This window comes from Ascaphus truei, chromosome 1 (genome assembly GCF_040206685.1).
Source record: "Ascaphus truei isolate aAscTru1 chromosome 1, aAscTru1.hap1, whole genome shotgun sequence".
Classification (NCBI taxonomy): Eukaryota; Metazoa; Chordata; class Amphibia; order Anura; family Ascaphidae; genus Ascaphus; species Ascaphus truei.
The window spans coordinates 380,633,743-380,653,742 of NC_134483.1; the positions used below are offsets into that span (position 1 = coordinate 380,633,743).

The 20,000-nt window shown below is 42.2% G+C and overlaps 1 protein-coding gene across 4 annotated transcripts in view; it reads left to right on the plus strand.

The window, feature by feature from the left end:
• Positions 1-8,374: 8,374 nt before the first annotated feature.
• The window catches only part of VEGFC (vascular endothelial growth factor C), a 153,667-nt gene continuing 142,041 nt past the window's right edge, over positions 8,375-20,000 (plus strand). For 2 of the 4 annotated variants that reach the window (XM_075610966.1, XM_075610977.1), the window contains exon 1: positions 8,891-8,985. Coding sequence is in view for 1 of the 4 variants with exons in the window: in XM_075610955.1 (XP_075467070.1) it covers positions 8,872-8,985 (114 nt within the window). In the remaining 3 variants the exon portion in view is untranslated. Of the gene's footprint in view, positions 8,986-20,000 lie in introns of all 4 variants that reach the window. The other 2 variants (XM_075610955.1, XM_075610988.1) reach the window with 2 other exon arrangements.

Sequence of the window (20,000 nt, forward strand, 5' to 3'; positions counted from 1 at the left end):
CCTCTCGGTCTCTCTCCCCTGTCTCGGTCGCTCTCCCCTCTCTGTCTCTCTCCTCTCTCTCGGTCTCTCTCCCGTCTCTCGGTCTCTCTCCCCTCTCTCGTTCTCTCTCCCATCTCTCAGTCTTTCTCCCCTCTCTCGGTCTCTCTCCCCTCTCTCGGTCTCTCTCTCCTCTCTCAGTCTCTCTCCCCTCTCTCGGTCTCTCTTCCCTCTCTCGGTCTCTCTCCCCCCTATCTCTGTCTCTCCCCTCTCTCGGTCTCTCGCCCCTCTCTCTGTCTCTCTCCCCTCTCTTTGTCTCTCTCTCCCCTCTCTCTGTCTCTCTCTCTCACCTCTCTCTGTCTGTCTCTCCCCTCTCTCTGTCTGTCTCTCCCCTCTCTCTGTCTCTGTCTCTCCCCTCTCTCTGTCTCTGTCTCTCTCACCTCTCTTGGTCTCTCCCTCTCTCTGTCTCTGTCTCTTTCTCTGTCTCTGTCTCTCTCTCTCTCTGTCTCTCCCCTCTCTATCTCTCTCCCCTCTCGGTCTCTCTCCCCTCTCGGTCTCTCTCCCCCTCTTGGTCTCTCTCCCCTCTCTCTGTCTCTCTCCCCTCTCTCTGTCTCTCTCCCCTCTCTCGGTCTCTCTCCCATCTCTCGGTCTCTCTCCCATCTCTCGGTCTCTCTCCCATCTCTCGGTCTCTCTCCCCTCTCTCGGTCTCTCTCCCCTCTCTCGGTCTCTCTCCCCTCTCTCTGTCTCTCTCCCCTCTCTCTGTCTCTGTCTCTCTCCCCTCTCTGTCTCTGTCTCTCTCGCCCCTCTCTCTGTCTCTCACCCCTCTCTATGTCTCTCCCTCCCCTCTCTCTGTCTCTCTCTCCCCTGTCTTTGTCTCTCTCTCCCATCTCTCTGTCTCTCTCTCCCCTCTCTGTTTCTCCCTCTCTCTCTCTCCCCTCTGTCTGTGTGTGTGTCTCTCTCTCTCCTCTATGTCTGTGTATATCTCTCTCTCTCCTCTCTGTCTCTGTCTCACTCCCCTCTCCCTGTCTCTCTCCCTGTCTCTCTCCCCTCTCTCGGTCTCTCCCTGTCTCTCTCCCCTCTCTCGGTCTCTCACTGTCTCTCTCCCCTCTCTCTGTCTCTGTCTCTCTCCCCTCTCTCTGTCTCTCTCTCCCCTCTCTCTGTCTCTCTCTCCCATCTCTCTGTCTCTCCCTCCCCTCTCTGTCTCTCCCTCTCTCTCTCCTCTCTGTCTGTGTTTGTGTGTGTGCGTCTCTCTCTCTCTCTCTCTCCTCTCTGTCTGTGTGTATCTCTCTCCTCTCTGTCTCTGTCTCACTCCCCTCTCCCTGTCTCTCTCCCCTCTCTCGGTCTCTCCCTGTCTCTCTCCCCTCTCTCTGTCTCTGTCTCTCTCCCCTCTCTTTGTCTCTCTCTCTCCCCTCTCTCTGTCTCTCTCTCCCCTCTCTCTATCTGTCTCTCCCCTCTCTATGTCTCTCTCTGCCCACTCTCTGTCTTTCTCTCCCCTCTCTCTGTCTCTCTCTCCTACTCTGTCTCTCTCTCCCCTCTCTGTCTGTCTCCCTCTCTCTGTCCCCTCTGTCTGTGTGTGTCTCTCTCTCCTCTCTGTCTGTGTGTGTGGTCAGGGAGCGTCATCACGCATAACGCACGGACATTACGTCATCACGCATGCGCAGAATCAGGCCGGTTCGAGCGCGCATTAGTAAAGCGGCCATCCAGCACAGGAGACATTCTCTGGAATCCTGAGACGTTTGCTGTGAATATCGGAGGCACCCTGGAAATCCCGATGGATCACTGCCCCTTCATCTCTATGAGACTGATGGACTTTTGATCCCTCTGCAGATACCGGATGGTGGTGATATTTCACAAAACGCTTTTAATTCTTGAACCCTTGTGAGTCTTTTTCTTCCCCCTCCCCCTTTTCCCATCATTAAATATACGGTTTTATACTATGGGGCATGCGCTCTCTCCTCTCTCTTTTCTGTAGATTCCAATGGATGTGGTTCATCCCTTTTGAGAGCAACCGGAGACCCCCATATCAACATCACCATTGCACCATTTATTGGACATTTTGAAAGGACTGGTTTTTATTTTATTTTCTTTCCCTTCTTCATTCACAGTTTGATGTTACTATTGCATTTTATTTAGCACTATTCTTCTAATATTATTATATTAGGCACTTGCATATTGATCTTATGTTGGTTTATCTTTGGTATTATTTTATATGATTACTGTCACTTAGGTGCTGCTTTATTGTTCTTTTCTGTGTGTCTCTTTATATATATATATATATATATATATATATATATATATATATATACAAAAACACAGAAAAAACAGGCGCACTCATAGCGTAAAATTGTATAACAATAAATTTATGGAGTAAGGGATAAAAATGCACACTCACAAACAAAGCTGGAAAAATGCGTTTTTGAGTACAACTCAGCCCGTTCAGATGCAGGAACCCAAGGAGGAGGACTTCGGTGTGATGTCCACGGTGTGTCTTGCCACAATAGCCCCTCTAGGTCCTGGCAGGGACCGAAAGCCACGAGGGACGCCACCTTCCCCTCTCTCTGGTGCTACACAGAGCATACACTGAATGGAGTCTCGCGTGAACTTGATGATGTCAGCGAGGTTTCAGCCGGGGAGAGTTCACAGTGTAAACAGGAACTTGAATGTCTGAATGGCTGGTAGCAAAATGCTAGCAAAGCAGCAGGAGTGCAATAATGTAGATGAGTGCAAATAAAATATATAACCTGGACAGTAGGCTCCACAGCAATCTCTACGCGTTTCGTCTCAAGCGAGACTTCATCAGGAGGATCATCTCCTGATGAAGTCTCGCTTGAGACGAAACGCGTAGAGATTGCTGTGGAGCCTACTGTCCAGGTTATATATTTTATTTGCACTCAACTACATTATTGCACTCCTGCTGCTTTGCTAGCATTTTGCTACCAGCCATTCAGACATTCAAGTTCCTGTTTACACTGTGAACTCTCCCCTGCTGAAACCTCGCTGACATCATCAAGTTCACGCGAGACTCCATTCAGTGTATGCTCTGTGTAGCACCAGAGAGAGGGGAAGGCGGCGTCCCTCGTGGCTTTCGGTCCCTGCCAGGACCTAGAGGGGCTATTGTGGCAAGACACACCGTGGACATCACACGAAGTCCTCCTCCTTGGGTTCCTGCATCTGAACGGGCTGAGTTGTACTCAAAAACGCATTTTTTCCAGCTTTGTTTGTGAGTGTGCATTTTTATCCCTTACTCCTTAAATTTATTGTTATACAATTTTACGCTATTAGTGCGCCTGTTTTTTCTGTGTTTTTGTAGATATCCTAAGGAAGTGGTGTTCCCTTCATTCGGGCTGCAGAGACTCTTTTGGATAGCAATTGGAACATTTTGGGATTTGTATATCTTTTACATATATTTTTCTGGACATTTTCTTTTTTGATATTTTATTATGTATTTTATTGGTTCATTTTTTTAAATTTTTTTACTACATCCACTGTGCTTAGCATAGGTTTTTTACTTTTATTTGTAATAACATTTTCCATTTCACTTTTATTTATATTTTTACTCTATAGAGATTTTATATAGTGATAGGTTGGCGCTAATATATTTCTTCTTTTGTTGTGATATATATATATATATATATATATATATATATATATACATACACTATACATACAGGTATGTAGCGCACTTTCCCCCACCCTGTTGAAGATATGGTTTTTAGTCACCTTTTCACCCACCATAACCTAAATAATGTGAGGTGAAGACCAACCCAAGACTTAAATTGCAAAGCTAGTAGCCAGTACAACCAATCTCACAGTGATGAGACGCACAAGGTCGAAACAGTCTGTCTGTGAGTGGGTTCACTGGCTTTGCATCTCATCCCAGGCTATGTTTAAAAGCTGTGTTTAAAACAGCGAGCATTGGCCTAAGGTTTCCATGTAATAATGGATTTCAGACAAAAGATGGCACTGTGTGCTCATTTGAATGTAAGTTCCCAGAATTCATTGCTGCAGTGGAAGCACTGTTTGCTAGGTGATAATGGCAAAAAGCAGGGTTGCAGACCGTATAAGTCATTTGAATTTGATCACAAGCAATATTTTTATATGATTGATATATATTTAACGGAGTTTCCCTGGCCCAATCTCATATTGACACCCTGCTGTGGAAACTGACCCACATTACATAAGGTGTAGTGTTGTGCACCTGCTGGTTTACAGGACTCCTGAGTCTCCCACAATGGTATAGGGGATGGCATCAGGTCTGGCTCGTGAGGTATAGCTGAGTCATACTCACTATTGGTACAGCGCCTCCATCTCTTCCAGACCCCCAGCGTAGTAGGGAGGAGTCTCTGAAAGAGAATCTCTGTGTGTACCTTCTTCCCGAAGGACTCCACAATCAGGACAGAAGCGGTCTTTATCTTTGACATCCTTTATTATAACCTCCATGAACATGCTGCCCATCATTGCAGCCAGTCTTTAGCCGCTCATCGTAGGTTGCCAACCCAAAGGAAGTCCCTGGAAACCACTCCTAGTCAGGGCCCTAGAAGCTGTCCTTGCTCTTCCCTTACTCCCTGATGGAGTAAGGGGAATAGTTGCCCACACCTCTCCCCTACGGGAGGGCCACAAAACCTGCCAGAGCCCTGGCAGTTTGCTGGGTCAGACTAGCTCACTCACGAGGGGTGAGACACTCCTAAATTCAGGAAGTGCTGTATATTAAATAGATTCAATAGGCACCACCCCTGTGTCACTGTAATTGGACACAGAGCCTGATGACTCTACCTTCACTGAATAATACACAGCACAAGAGTGTGGGGGGAAACCCCATGATCACTCCTGGCAACCTTCCCTTACCAGGGATTATTGCATAGGAGAAGAAAGACATATAACCCCAAAACTACACAGGGTTACACATGTGTATATGTGTATATGTGTATATGTGTATATGTGTATATGTGTATATGTGTATATGTGTATATGTGTATATATGTATATATATGTATATGTAGAGGTATCAGTACCGTGTTAGCCGAGCTTCAATATTCAAAAAATAAATAGATGATACCGTTCTGTGGCTAACGAAATGCTTTTATTTGTGCGAGCTTTCGAGATACACTGATCTCTTCTTCCGGCGATGTTACAATGAATGAAGCAAAAGGTATACTTAAAAACAGTGTCTCTTGGAATGTTATCTGTGCTGTTCCTTCCCCCGGTGTGGATGTGTTTTATGGCTAGAGGTGTTAAATGGTTACTGAAAGCAAGTGAAGAAAGAGTGTGTATGTGTATCAGTGTGAATAAAAATGAATGGAGAGCCCACAGTATATACAGTGCTTTACACAAGGTGTGTGTGGAGTGGGAGTGGATATAAATGGTGTGTGTGGGTGTGTTAATGTGAGAGTTTGTAGCACAACTAAAAGTGTGTGTGGATACTAAGTGGTCCCTATTGGTGTATAGGGATGGAAAACAAGGAGTTTTAGTATGTGTGAGAGACAGCTGTGTGTGCATACATATAGCACAGTATGTACAGACATGGCCTTAAGCGCTCATGGGACGAGAGTTCACTAGTGTCAGTAATGACTCATAAAATTTCGATCTCTGTTTAGGCCACTGCTAAGTGTCCCGAACAGTTGCATAAATTTGTATTCATGCAACCGTCTCTCTTTCGGGGCTTTAAGATTACTTTTGAGTATGGCAACCCTCAGATCGTTCATCTTATGGCCTTATATATACATATACATACCACACACACACACACACACAAGTTTTCCATTGATTTTACCCTGCTGACAATGGGCAGGTTGGCATGTTAAACCCACATTTTCCAAAATTCGCAGTTATCCCAGTGAAAGACATTTGGAAATTCAAGCAAAATTTGAGCCAAAAACAGAGAAAGACACATCCTCAATTTGTCTTTTATTCTGTTTTTATGTGACTGGGCACTTTTGGACTTGTGAACGCAAATCCCCCAAACTTTGGCACAAAGTTCATATTTCGAAAAATTGAGGCCAAATGTTGATAAAATGTCAAGATTTTTTTTTTTTTTCATCTTTTACAAATCCCAAGCAAAAACCAATAGAGTTCCAGCAGAACATTTTTGTAACCATAACACCAATACAACTGCCAATACTTAGTAGGACTCCATACATTGCAGGTCCTTTTAGAGCTGTACTGTAGCACCCGTGCTAAAAGCAGACCCTTTTAGCATGTTGTAGGCTATGATAGATGCTGGCAGTGAAAGGGTTAATCAGTTTGCCCATAGCTAAGAGCCAGCTTATATGCAGAGCTAATGGATACTGTTGCAATCTCCAGACACATGCTTGTCTGTGAATAAAATGAAAAAAAGTGCCCTACTGATGTGAATTCTTGGATAAATAGCAGTGGTGACAACTAGTCAAAACGGAAACTTAGACTGAATAATTCAGATCCCAAATACCCAATAAGATATAGTGAATATAAAATCAGTGTTAAATACAAAACCTCAATATGGTAATAAAGAGAGTGTCTGTAGCTGTAGAACAAGGGTGGCCCAGCACCCTACACACACAAGAAGAGAATAAAAAAAAAAAAACAGTGCATAACGCTCATAGTGTAGTAATTTTAGTAAAAAGTAGATTAAAAAGTGGGGGGGGGGGGGTAAGTAATCTGCGAACATCAAATAAATTAAATACAGGCACATGTGACAAGACGTGTTACCAACGCTAGGAACCGGTCCAGTCAGGGGAAACTCTTCATCTGGTCTCCCGGTGAGGGTCTTCAGAAGGTGTCTCTCTCTGCAAGGTAGCTGGCTCCAAACCAGTGCACCAGAGGATCCTCCTCGGAATTATGTTGTCGAGAGTGTTCCCAAATTAGTGAGAACCTTCCCCCATACAGGTAATCAGTCCTTTCCGGAACAAGGGTAAACTCACTACTGCTTAAAATAGTACTGCACTCCACCAAAAGCGGCGTCACTACCAGCGTGACCCGGTGGTGTGTGTGTAAGAGCAAGTGGGTACAAACAGCGGAGGTAACAATCCCAGATTTTATTGCTGTTTTTGCTGACCCCGTGTCTTCTGGCACCATTAATATAGCCGTGAGGTCACAATTAGCTGTGGTCTTCCCCGAAACGGGCGCTCTACTTGTGACATCTGTTCAGTGACGTCACCTTCCGTGACGTGTACTACCGGCATTTTGGGCTGAAGTTCAGAGGGTTGTGACTGTTTGCTCCGACTGGGATTGTTACCACCGCTGTTTGTACCCACTTGCTCTTACACGCACACCACCGGGTCACGCTGGTTGTGACGCCGCTTTTGGTGGAGTGCAGTACTATTTTAAGTAGGGACCTGGGGCTGAGCCTACTCCACTTCTATCCAGGGTTAAGTTGGGTCCTGGGAGGTACTGCAGGCAAAGAGAGATGCTGCATGAGAGAGATATTGAAAGCATGTACTGTCTATGCTGTTTGGTATGTTGATCCTGATGACAATAAAGCAAGCATCCTGTTAAAAGTTCCTGGTGCTCTTTTACACTTATTCTACTCCTCACTACAGTTTAGGCTGAGTCCCCACTAGCACTGAGCGGGCGGCGCTTGCCGCGGTTACTTACATATATAGATATATGTACATCCCGCTCACGCGGTGCGCGCGCGCTCACATGCGGGCACACACGCTCACCCGCGCTCGGTGCTTATGTAAACAAAAAAACTACGTTTCCAGCGCGCTCAATGCCCCCCCTCAACCCCCCCACGCGCACGTAAATGCCAGGACACCTGGCGCTCATGCTTGGAGCGCTTTCCAAGCATGAGCGCGCTCAGCGCCAGCAGGGACTCAGCCTTAGGTGTGGATCCACTGGAGAAGCCCTGAGACAAAAGGTAAAACTGATTTAGCTACTGTACGCTGAAGCAGGTAGAAACCCTGTCTGCAGTGCAAGGAGAGACTGAATGTGTGTACACCCTTCTGCATGGGGGGGGGGGGTAGAGGTGTTACACAGCCAAGGGGTTGAACCCTCTTTCCCTGCCCATGTGGCACTGCCCCTTTACACCCCTGTCAATTTGTACCTGGCAGGGACATTGTTAGAGTTAGAGTTGCCTCTTTCACAGTCCACACGTGCAGAATTAGAGCTGCTGCTTTCCAGTGTTCCTACCTCGCTCCATTCAGGGATTAAATTACTGCCTGATTGATGCCTGAATAGAATTTCTGAAAAGGATAAGCATAAACAAACCGGAATACACAGATCTGGGACAAGCACAATAGCTCCTTGGAGCACTCGGCACTGAACAGCTGTTCATCACAATAGGTCTAAGATTTTTCTGCAATGATGGTACATCCCACTGAAACTGACAAGGAGGAGGAGCAGAGGGAGAGGAGGAGGAGGTGGAGAAATAGCATTTACAATCAGAGGATGAGAGGAGGGAGGGATTATTGTGTGCATGCCTCCTTCTCTGCCTTCCTTCTCACACACACTGCATTAAACCTGACATCCCTCCACAGCTTCTCATTAACACACGCTGCTCATAGGGAACTGGATTGGCTCCCTCTCTGCTCACCAGTGACTTTGCCCTATGCCAACCAGGCACTGCAAGTGAACCAGGGCTTTCCCCCCTACCCACCCACATGCTTCTTGATTATTATAGCCTAGTATCTTCTTGTCTCCCTTCCACACCGAATTACAATTGGCCAGCTATTTTTGCCCATGTTGGGATTGTGTAGTTGCCCCACACTCGTTTGGAGTAATCGACTTGGATGTCCCACTTCCTGGGGCTGCTTTATTTTCTTACCTGGCAACATTTAGATCACTTGCTTGGAAAGAGGCTGAATATTCGCGGACTCCTTCACTGAGTGAGGATTTACTAACTGCTTACTGTATCTGGAAGCACATAACTGTAGTAGTCTGACTGTCACAGGCATTTTGAGCCTCATCCCGGAGTGGAAAATGCACTTGCTGGAAGTAGCCCTTCTTTTCCTTTACACTGTATTAAATCAGGGGGACACAGCTTATGAATCAGGACAGGGCTACTACGACGATCCGGAACTTGGGGACAGTAAGGTAAGGACATTTACAATGTCATGGGGAGAGGGAGGGGGGGGGGAGACATGTTCCATTCTTGAGCACGTTGTACAATGACAATACATCTCACGTTTCAAGCTACCAGGCTCCAGTTTTATCCTGACCGATCTTATACGGTACATTAAATAATTGACGTCCTTGTGCTATTTGTCAGTCTGCTGACTTTGAAGTGTTGGTGCACAAACGGCATCAATCTATCATTAAAAAAAAAAAAGTCACACTTAAAGCAAATATCACCAGATGTATCTAAGAAAAAAAAGACTGATTTTTTTTTCCCCCCTTGATTTTTGTTTTTTGCATCAAGGAAGACTTCAATAAATAACCATCGTTTTTGTTATTCCTAAAACATGATCAAATTACACTAAAATATTTGACAGTGAGAAAGTTGACAGGCATGGTTTTCAGTGGTTGAAGGGTGTTCTTATTAGAAGTATTAAAACCCACTATTTGTATTTGCGAACATAACTAGTTCCTTTTTATAAAAATGATTGATTAAAGAAAGTTCTCACTTATTTTTCTGTGTACAATTTTTTTTTTAAATGATCGCAAGGAATTAATGTGTCGCATCTCTTGACATCAGGCACAGTACCACTATTATCTGCTGGTTTCCACCCTTCCAGTGCCAGACACATTGCATTGCATTCCTCTGGTGGTGTCAGTGCTGCCCGGAATGCAGTGAATGCACTTCTGCCATGGAAGGCTTTTAACTCATTCTGCGCGGAAGGGGTTAACATTCCAGAGTTATGCATCTACTGTAAACTAGGATGGAACAAATGGTGTCACTTTTAATTGGGTCCATTTTAACCTTTTTATAGTAATGTGGCACCGTCCTGTTAAAAATGTCTGTTGCATTATTATTATATTTGCAATTGCATTGTGTTCCTACTTGAATCATGGTTATTTTGCGGGAACAGATTCTTTCGCTGCCAGAGGGGCGAAAGGGTTAACCTCCTTTTACTACTTGGTAAGAATTCAGTACTCAATGCACAAGCACGTGTTTTCACTCACATCAAGCATGCAGGGGCAGTTTGTTCATATCAGAGAGCTTTTCAGTTTGTGGAGCAGTTCAATGAAAAATGAAGCAGTGGTCAGAAATCACATTTATCTACCCATTTACAAAGGTTCTCAGTGTGTGCTGTACAGTGCATGTGTATTTGTGCAGCTACATCTTGTGTGGTATCATGACACTATCTGTTGCTGCTCTGGTTTATATACTGTAGCAGACTCAGAAAGGAGCAATGTTATTATTACTTAATTACCATTAGGTAAACAGAGGGATAGAGAGGTAATGTTATTTTTCTAACTGCCCAGTAGCTGCAGTTTGATTAAAATCAGTACACAGTCATCCATTTGACCTCTATATTTTACCCTTCATTTGTTTACTTTTTTTTGTCACAGTCTATCTTCATATTATTCTGTAACCTCTGTTTTTTTAATATGGTCTCAGAATCCTGCTTCTATGTAAAAATGAAGTAGAGAGCCTTTGTAATAATGTGGACTTGGTTATTTAACCTTTTTTGGATTATAATTGTGTAAATAGGTCAGGTACATTATTGAGCCACAGCAGTTGCCCAGGACATACTTTAAAACGAGAGATAACTCTCAATGTATTACTTCCTGGTAAAATATTTTATAAATAAACAAATACCTTCCACTGAAGTTTCCCTTGTTTGTTTGTTTTTTGTAACTTTTGAGAAATAAAGTGTTTTGTTGTAAATCTATCGGAATTATATTTTGTTGCTTTAAGAATGCAGTTAAATAAGTCCCAAAGAACTTAAAGCAGAAATACAACCCCCCCTCCTTTTTTTTCAATATGTAAAGCATGTGGCAATGTATAATTCTACATTCTTACCTAAGCTGGCAAACGTTTGGTGGTCCTGTTAAAAATCTGTAAAATCCTTATTGTGTGCCTAACTAAATAGCCGCCTTTCCTTTCCAATCAATCCTTCAGTCAGTGTCACTCAGCAGCTACAATGTATCTGGATATTACTAAAGGTAGCATTACCTATTGTTACAGTTTGCTGCTCAAACTGTTGGGAATATTGGCAACAAATTATCACAGACAGGAACGTGTTACAAATATTTTACACTGCTGGGAAGGTGGGCTAAACCTGCTATAGAAATCAAAAGGATGCTCAGTCTATTACAACTCATTAAAAATGACATTAAGAGTTAAATAAAAAAAAACAGTAACTATTATCTAATACTACAGAACTGATTTATTTATTTTAAAAAAAAACATTTCACATGTTTTGCTGCTTTAAAATGTATATGTAATGTGTTGGGGAGGGGAGATGTATCAATGCAAACTTGGAACACAATGTACGCAAATTACATCCCTTTCATCTTACTTCTCTTTGTGTCAGTGTATTAAGGTCTTTGCTCCAAGTTTTGCGCTATGTGCATCAGCTTTTGATTTAGGGAGTGCCAGCAGGAAGAGTTAAAGAGGAGTTACAGGACACACAGATTATAATAACATGTAAGATTGAAGTCTTTGTGCATTACCTTTTTTTTTTATGTTGGACTTATGTAAAACAAATTCTGTCAAGATTGAAGTATTATCACCACAAGAATCCAGCACACGATCTAATATTGTAGATCTATACTCTGTGTTACCAGGCGGTAACGACTGTGACTATACAACAACTTCATAAACACATTCCCATCAGAAGAGAATCAGACCAGAGTCCCACACATGGAGCACTCTAAAATCAAAACAATTATTAGTATACAAAGTTGATTTGAAACTTATCACCACAAAATAAAAAGACATAACTGCCGCATTATACAAATAATATACTGTAAATCCTGACTGGCTAGTAGAGTATAAGTATAATATACATTACTCAAATGGGCACTAGATGCAGGAAAGATGTCCGAATGCAGGTAGCAAGCCATGCTCCACAGTGACACACATGATCCAGGTTGTCCGCTGATATACTGGGGCCTTGAATATAAATCAACATTGTCCTGTGACTGCTATTAAGCCTTACTGGACCAGCTACAATATGCAAATAAGGACTGACTCTACAAAACTTGGGGGGTTTCTATCTTTACTCTAAGAAATCCTTTTTGCCTATTATGTACACAGTGCATTTTTAGTTTTGTTCTACTGTATATGTGCATATTAAGTACATTTATTGTTTTCTTGATCATGCTGGTCCGGTAGACTAGAGTGTATAGTGTGAATATCCATAAGGTACCTGACTTACCATTTTTGAGCAATGAGGAGCTTTTTGTTTCCCATGTGCTCAGTTTAATTTGTATATAACATATTAGTCAGTAAGGATTTAGTTTATTATTTACATAGTCTTAACTCTACTTTGTATACCAATAAATTATTGAGATTTTAGCAGGCCTGTTATGAAGGATTCTGCTCTGACTCCCTTCTTTGGGGATTGTAGTTGTTAAGTCTGAAGTGTCATATACCTTTCTGGATAAACATTTGTCACATATAGGAAACTTTCTTACACACAGCCCAAAATCAAGCAGAAATGGAAGAATGTACTGTATCAAAACAAACCTCTATTAGCCCTTTCTTTACATTGATCTCACCTATTATGTCTGGTCTTTATATTAAGCCACACTTCTATGAACATGTGATATTGATTTTACCATATCCTGAAGATGTTCAACTCCATTGACTTATTTTCATTCCTTTTCACAGAAATCTGAATCTCAGAACACATCCTTAAGTTTTCACTACACATTAATTATGAAGTTCTCTCTGCATACTATAATACTGTACTGTATATCCATTCCTACTACCGTAAACATCTTCTCCATTGATCAATATATGCAATCTTTGCTTCTTTTTTTTGTTACAGAGAACATACAAAATATTACAGGAAAGCAGCAGGTGTTCAGCAGGATAGAAAGATAGGGGATTTTTCTGTATTGTGTGATAGGCGCAGATGACGTGCTATCACAGGAAAAGCCTTAATGGGGCTTTCCTGCCATAGCACGTCATCTACGCTTATGACACCTTACAGAATAAGGGCCTGTTTTCATCACATAGAGGCAAGATTGGTAAAAGCAATTATTAAGTAGTTATAACTTATCCTACCAAGAAGGTTAAGTATTTCAAATGAATTAGAGGAGAACATTGCAAGAAAAAGTGCTGCTGAGAAATACCATACTTTCTGTTTGCACGATATAGTAATTTACCACATTTTCCCATATTGATCAGGCTGCAAACATTGCATACTGTAAGTGATTAGCCAGGAAGGAAATATAATGAATGTCTATACTGGGAAGATGCGTCGTTCAAGTCAAGCACTTTCTGTACCTTGTTCAGAGCTGCTTTGCACTATCCTAGATGAGTGTACTTATGCTTTTAACTTGTTTTATTCTATAAATATGTTTACACCATACTTCTCTGTGTGCCACATATATTTTCTGAGATGGCTGTTGAAGTTTACACCATCTGCCCAGTTTAAAGGGGATCAATGCGGACGGGGAGCACCCAAAAAGGTACCTTTCAGTGCCTTTAACTCCTCTGGGGCCATGTGATTTGGCACCGTTCATATATTACGCATACAATATTCAAGATTTTTTGGGATAAGACAATCTCGCACTATATGTGTTGTTTCTTCTTTTTGTACATACTGTACAGTCCTGTGCTCCCTATAACAATACTTCCAGTTTGCAGAGCTGGCACACAGTATTGTCAAACTAAGAGTAACTTAAAGCATGTGTCTTGCGCTGCTTGGAAGCAAGCACTGCAGTCAAAAGCAGTGGAAAGTTGAACAAACTGGGATTACAATGCTGTGCTGATAATATAGTACAACCAAGCATGAGGATTTGTCCAAGTCTTCTGACCCTTGTTCACATTTTAGTAATGCTTGCAAACCTTTTCCAAAAAAAGCAGTTTGACATTTTGCAACTTCTTTTTTTTTTGGCAGGTGTTAGCACCAACTAATAGCACGATAGGCTTGTATGCGCTAGGCACTAGGCTTGTCTGTCATGTAGAATTTTTTTGAAGTTTCACAAGATTGTTATCTCAAAGTGTTGTTAAACTGGTCACATTTTTATAAATGTAATTCATGTACATCTTTAATTATGGTTTAAAGTCCCACTTTTCGTCGCTTCTCAACAAGGGAAATTAAGTAAATTTACAGCCAGTGAGCATATCATTCAGCAGCAGTGAAGCCATACATAGAAAATAAAAAACAACTACACATATAACATGTCATGTGTTTCTGAAGCATCTGTTGTAAATACGTCACAAAGCAAAATTGGAAAAAAAAATCACTTTATATTATGACTACAGGTATGTAGAAAAGTAAGAGATAATATAATGTTGGACCTGGTTAAATAATGGCTGTAATTATAACACGGTTTGAATTTATTGGTGCTAATTGCCTGCTTTGCATTTTCTAATTAAGAGATTGAGAAGGTGAGTAGCTTGTTGGAGCCATCTCACATGTGCAGCTTTACTCAATCTCGTGGTCTCAAACATATAACTTTATCTAGATTCACATTCTAGATCAGCGGTGTGCAAACTGGGGGGCTCACCTCCCAGGGCGGGCGCCAGATTAACTGCGGGGGGCGCGGTGTTTACAGAGGCCCCGTGTGCTTCCCGAAGGCACTTAAATTAAGTGCTGGGGAATCGGCGAAGGCCTCTGTAAACCTTACTTTCCGTGGTTCAGCCGGCATCTAGAGACGTGTCACCATGGCAAAGCGGCATCAAATGATGCTGCGGGTAATGACGTCATATTGCTATGGCATAACGCCCTGACGCCGGGAACAATGGTAAGGAGGAGGGAGGGGAGCGCGCAGAGAGCAGGACAGCCGACAGGGGGTGCAGGGGAAAAAGATTGCGCTCCCCTGTTCTAGATAATTCCTACCATAGCATCACAGTCCTATATAGGCCCAAAATAGAGGCAGTGGTGAGTTTAATGGGTTATACAGTTAAGCAATTGGACATTAAGCATTTAAAAAACTTTTTAAAATATTCCTACATTTTTAATTTACTCTGACTAAACAGGGTTGTTGTTTATCTTCCAACACCATCATAATGTAATCAGCATTTAGCACAGTCCCTGCCTGTCTGACCAATAACAAAGAAGGGAAAGGAAAGTTAAGATAAACAAACGGCAAAGGATAATGAAATTAACACAACTCACAAGTTCCTTTTTGCTATGTTTGCAAATCTTTATAAAGTAACATTCCAAAATATGTTCTCACCCACTGTTCTTTTAGGGTATTTGATTTTCTTTTAACGCCAGTCACCAAAATTTCAACTATTGTACATACTGTATGTTAGTTCAATTTGCTCAGAAGTGGCAAAGCACAATTTAGCACTATGAACTATTTTGATAAGGCAAGTAGAATAGACTTAATAATATGTTTCCATGTCATTATTTCTTGTAATTGGGATACTAGATGCAGAAGGTACACTACAAAATTACAGGACAGGTGTGGGACCTAAAAACAGTTAAATAACAGGGATACTTAGATTGCTACCAAAGTTAAGCAGGGAACTATGTTATCTGAATTAACTATTTTACTTCAATTTTTAAGGAAAAAATGTTTACATTATTGTATAGTGGATGAGAACAGGCACATTAACTCTTTTCAGAATCAGAAAATTAAGCTAAATGTTGTACACTGCAAAATAAATAAATAGGTACCAGATTTTTTTTTTAAACAGAAATGACCAGTAAAAATAGATCAGTGAATTTTAAGGGCTGGAACACGTTTTGCACCTGGGGAACAATTTATATTTATTGACTGTGAACAAGTTAATCGGTATAATGTGTGAAAACAATTTGTAAATACAAGTTATAGCCTTAGTAAAGTCCCTTTGCTGGCAGTAGTTTTAACAGTTGTGTTGCAGACTTCTCTAGCAGCAGCAGGGTTAAGAAGACATTTCAGAATAGATGTATTCTTTTATTTATTTTCTGTTCACCAAATACCCTGGGGGGCTGTTAGTCTATGCTGTATTGTAAGGTACAGTTTTTTGTTGTTGTAACTTTTTAAACACTAAATCCCGATTGTGTTTGATATTATACAGAAATGTTACCCCTGCCCATTTTGGGAAACCAAAATAAATGCATTTAAGCCAGAACTGTCCTGTTCCATTGATTTTCAGTTACTTCTACTTATTTGGAATTGATCTCACTCATTTTCTATTATCCGTATCCCAACAGACATCAGTAAAGTTTCACTCAATGAAGTTGGTAGTTTTCCAATACATTTACATTTTTGGGGGTTCCAGAACATGTAAATCTCGCAGATTTGGGTAATTGCAGGTTGACATCTCTATTAAACATCAGTCCATGCTGTATGGCCCAAAACATGATTTCCTTTGAAGCAGCAGTGCCACCTACTGGGTGCTGAACCTGTTGGAAGAGTGCCATGGTCCCAATATCCATTCCTTCTAACTGCTTTAATGCTCTACCATCCATGTAAATATAGGTTACTTACTGCGAATTAACTTCTTTAACTGACAAAGGGGCTTGCAATATATCACATAGCATTCAATTGCTTTGGACAGCAAGTTGTGCAAGTCATACATGCCCAAACCACCTAAATCCAAGATGTCAAGATGTAAAGTCAACCAATCTCAAGATACAGTACCTTGTATGTGATGTCTCTTATTTTTCCTGTACCCCAATTGAGTGATTTCCATTTTTATTGGAAGTCTTATGTTATTCATGAATGATCATTTTTTAACACTGTATTTCTGACTTTAAGCTTTTAGCTGAATTTTATCCATATGTATACACACACATATATACACATACGCACAACACATATAATGGAAGCAGGCACACCGGGACTTAGTTTTGCAATAAACTTTATTTTTCTAAGTCCTGGAGTGCCTGCTTCCATCTTTTCAGTATTCCAGTACCTAGCAGTTTGAACCCAGCCAGGATATTACTTTCAGTGGAGTGTCTCTTTGTCGCGGTAGTTGCATACCGTTTATCTTGCAATTCAACCAAACCACCTTGGCGACATTGTTTGATGAATACATTTGGAATATTCTTCCTTTTTTTTTTTTATACTCAAAGTTTATTAAAGTTTTTTGCCAGGTTACAGCAAAAAAAAAGCAATGAAGTATAGTACATACATAAGATGGGTGAAGTGGGCTAAGGGAGGGGAGTGCACATCCATATAAGGCTATACAGTCAATTGATAACGAAGCAAAGTTCCAAACAATACAGTGCAATATGCAGTAGTGTCTCTCTATAGGAGGATGCTGATTGATTGAGGGATGATCTACCAGACGGTTGAAGGCTCTCATAGAGTAGCCAAGGGTGCAATACCATCTGGAAGTTTGAGCATGAGTATGCCTGTCATTTTCTCCATTTTAAGAGAAATCCAGATTATTTGGAGGTTTTTTTTATAAGAGAGGGGAGGTTTGGGCTCATCCAGAGAGCAGCAATGAAGCACCTCATTCAAAAGACAAGACCAGCTGTCCAGGGGTATATTCTTACATTTTGATGGATTTTGTGACACAATCTTTTGTACAAGTCTCTTTTTCCCTTCCTTGTTCTGATGTATCGATAAACCACCAGATAAGAGTGCAACCAGCAATAGTGGTGAAAGGGATGAAAATAGTGCTACTGTTGCTGCTGATTTTGTAGCTCGTAGCCTCAACTAGGATTGTGTATTTGTTACTATCTCTGCATACAGTACATATTTCCTTGCCAGAGATTCTTGCTGAGTAGAGCTGGGACCCGCTGCGCCCGGCGGCGCGCGCAGCCACGGGCCACCAGCACCTTACCCGAATGGTCCTTGTCCCCGCTGCCTCCTTCCGGCAGGGCTGACTGCGTCCTGTGCCGCGTCAGCCGGCCGATGCTGCAAGATCCTATTGATTTGCAGCTCTGACGCGTCACGTGGTGTGGCAGTCAGCCAATGAGGGCAGGAGGGGAGGGAAGGAGCTAGATGGGAGGCTCCTTGGGCGGGGAGCAGGGAAGGAGCTGCGAGGAAAAGTGTGTGAGTGCATATGTATGTGTGTATGTATGTGTGTGTTGTGTTTATGTGTTGTGTGTGGGGGTGGGGGGTGGACGGCACCACGATCAGATCCCGCCCCCCCTCCCACTCCCGCCCCCCTCCCGCTCCGGCTCCCGGCTCCCGGCTCCCTACAGACGCATATCGCGGTCTGTGCCTGTCAGCGCGCCGCCTGTCTGAGTGCGGGCGCGCTGACTGAGGGAGCGGGGCCTTAGCCTAAGGAGGCACCACTACTGTTACCACCAAGTCCGATGAGCAGATACAGGTTATCTTCATTGTGAATATTCTCCAATCCAGTTTGTTACTGCAGTTCAAAATATCAGTTTTGCCATTACACTGTCTGTTTAGACAGGGCACTGAACCATATGGTTAGCAGAGATGGGCAAACAGTTTGTCAAATGTTCAGTCGGGACATTTTCTATTTCTTGGCAAACCCGTTCAAAGATTTTATTTAAAAAACACGCAAAAGGATACAATCCTTTGCCCATCTCTAATGGTTAGGTGATGCTGAGGCCTCTTTTTCATATTATGGTACGGAGGTAAAAAAAAGTAATGTGAGAGATTTTTTCACTTATGAAAGACAAATTTAATGAAACACATGTGAAGGTTATTCATTTTTAGATAACAAAGCAGCAATGTAAAATATTAGAAGTTAGGCAGAGCAGCAACCATCTATAAACTTCCATCCAGGTACCGTGGTAGAATTAAACTCCCCAGCATCAGTCCCACTCCCTTATATCATTTTCCACCATACTGTAGTAGGCTTTACATTAAGTTGCGATAACGGATTTCTGGATAAAAACTGTTTTATATTATTTTTTTTTACTTGAATTTTCATCTCGCCGTATTCATTAAGCCCTTATTGTATGTCCAGACTGAGAAAACAGCTGTTTTTGATGTCATTTGATTCCAGCTATACAACTCTGCAATCTGCAAAATGTGCATGTAATTGAGGGAAACGTGCAAAATCACTCATTTTTGGGATATTCATTAGGCTGCAAGTTTGCAAATCCCCCATAAAGTCGCAACCAGAAATCTCCCCTCCCTCAGGTAGGCAAAATAGGGCTTTTGCTGGAGAGGAGGGAGAGAGAGAGAGACATGTAGTTCATGGTCACCCATTACAGGATTTCTCTGATCGTTTACTTTCATAAAAAGTTGTGTTGTATTTACACAAGGCAATAGAGGTGCGACAAAAATCAGTACTATGCCAGTTTGATGTGCAGAACCAGTTTATCTTCTAAAACCATTAACTAAACTAAACATACTGCAGTTGTATTAAAGGATACTTTTGTAAAAGTAGACAAAATGGCAGTTTGTATGATCACACCCCCCTGACAAAGGCCTTTAACAGGTTAATGAGCTGCAAAGTTTGACGAAAATCCTGTATTATTTGTATCTTGATTTAACTCAGTGGTTCCCAAACTTTTTCGGCTCAAGGCTCCCCAAGGCGATCAGGATTTTTCTGCGGCGCCCAAAGTAAAAACAAAGTTGTATATACATACCTAACAGTTGCAGTGCGTAGTTGGTCTCTCTCTCTCTGACACTCTCTCACTCTCTGACACTCACCCTCTGACACTCTCGACACTCTCTCTCTGACTCTCTCTCTCTGACTCTCTGACTCTCTCTCTCTCTCACACACACACACACTCTCAGACACTCTCTCTCTCACACACACACATACACACACACACACACACACACTCTCAGACACTCTCTCTCTCACACACACACATACACACACACACACACACACACACACACACACACACACACACACACACACTCTCTCTCTCAGACACACACTCTCTCTCAGACACACACTCTCTCTCAGACACACACTCTCTCTCAGACACACACTCTCCCTCAGACACACACACTCTCTCTCAATCTCTCAGACACACACTCTCTCTCAATCTCTCAGACACACTCTATCTCAATCTCTCAGACACACACTCTCTCTCAATCTCTCAGACACACACTCTCTCTCAATCTCTCAGACACACACTCTCTCTCAATCTCTCAGACACACACTC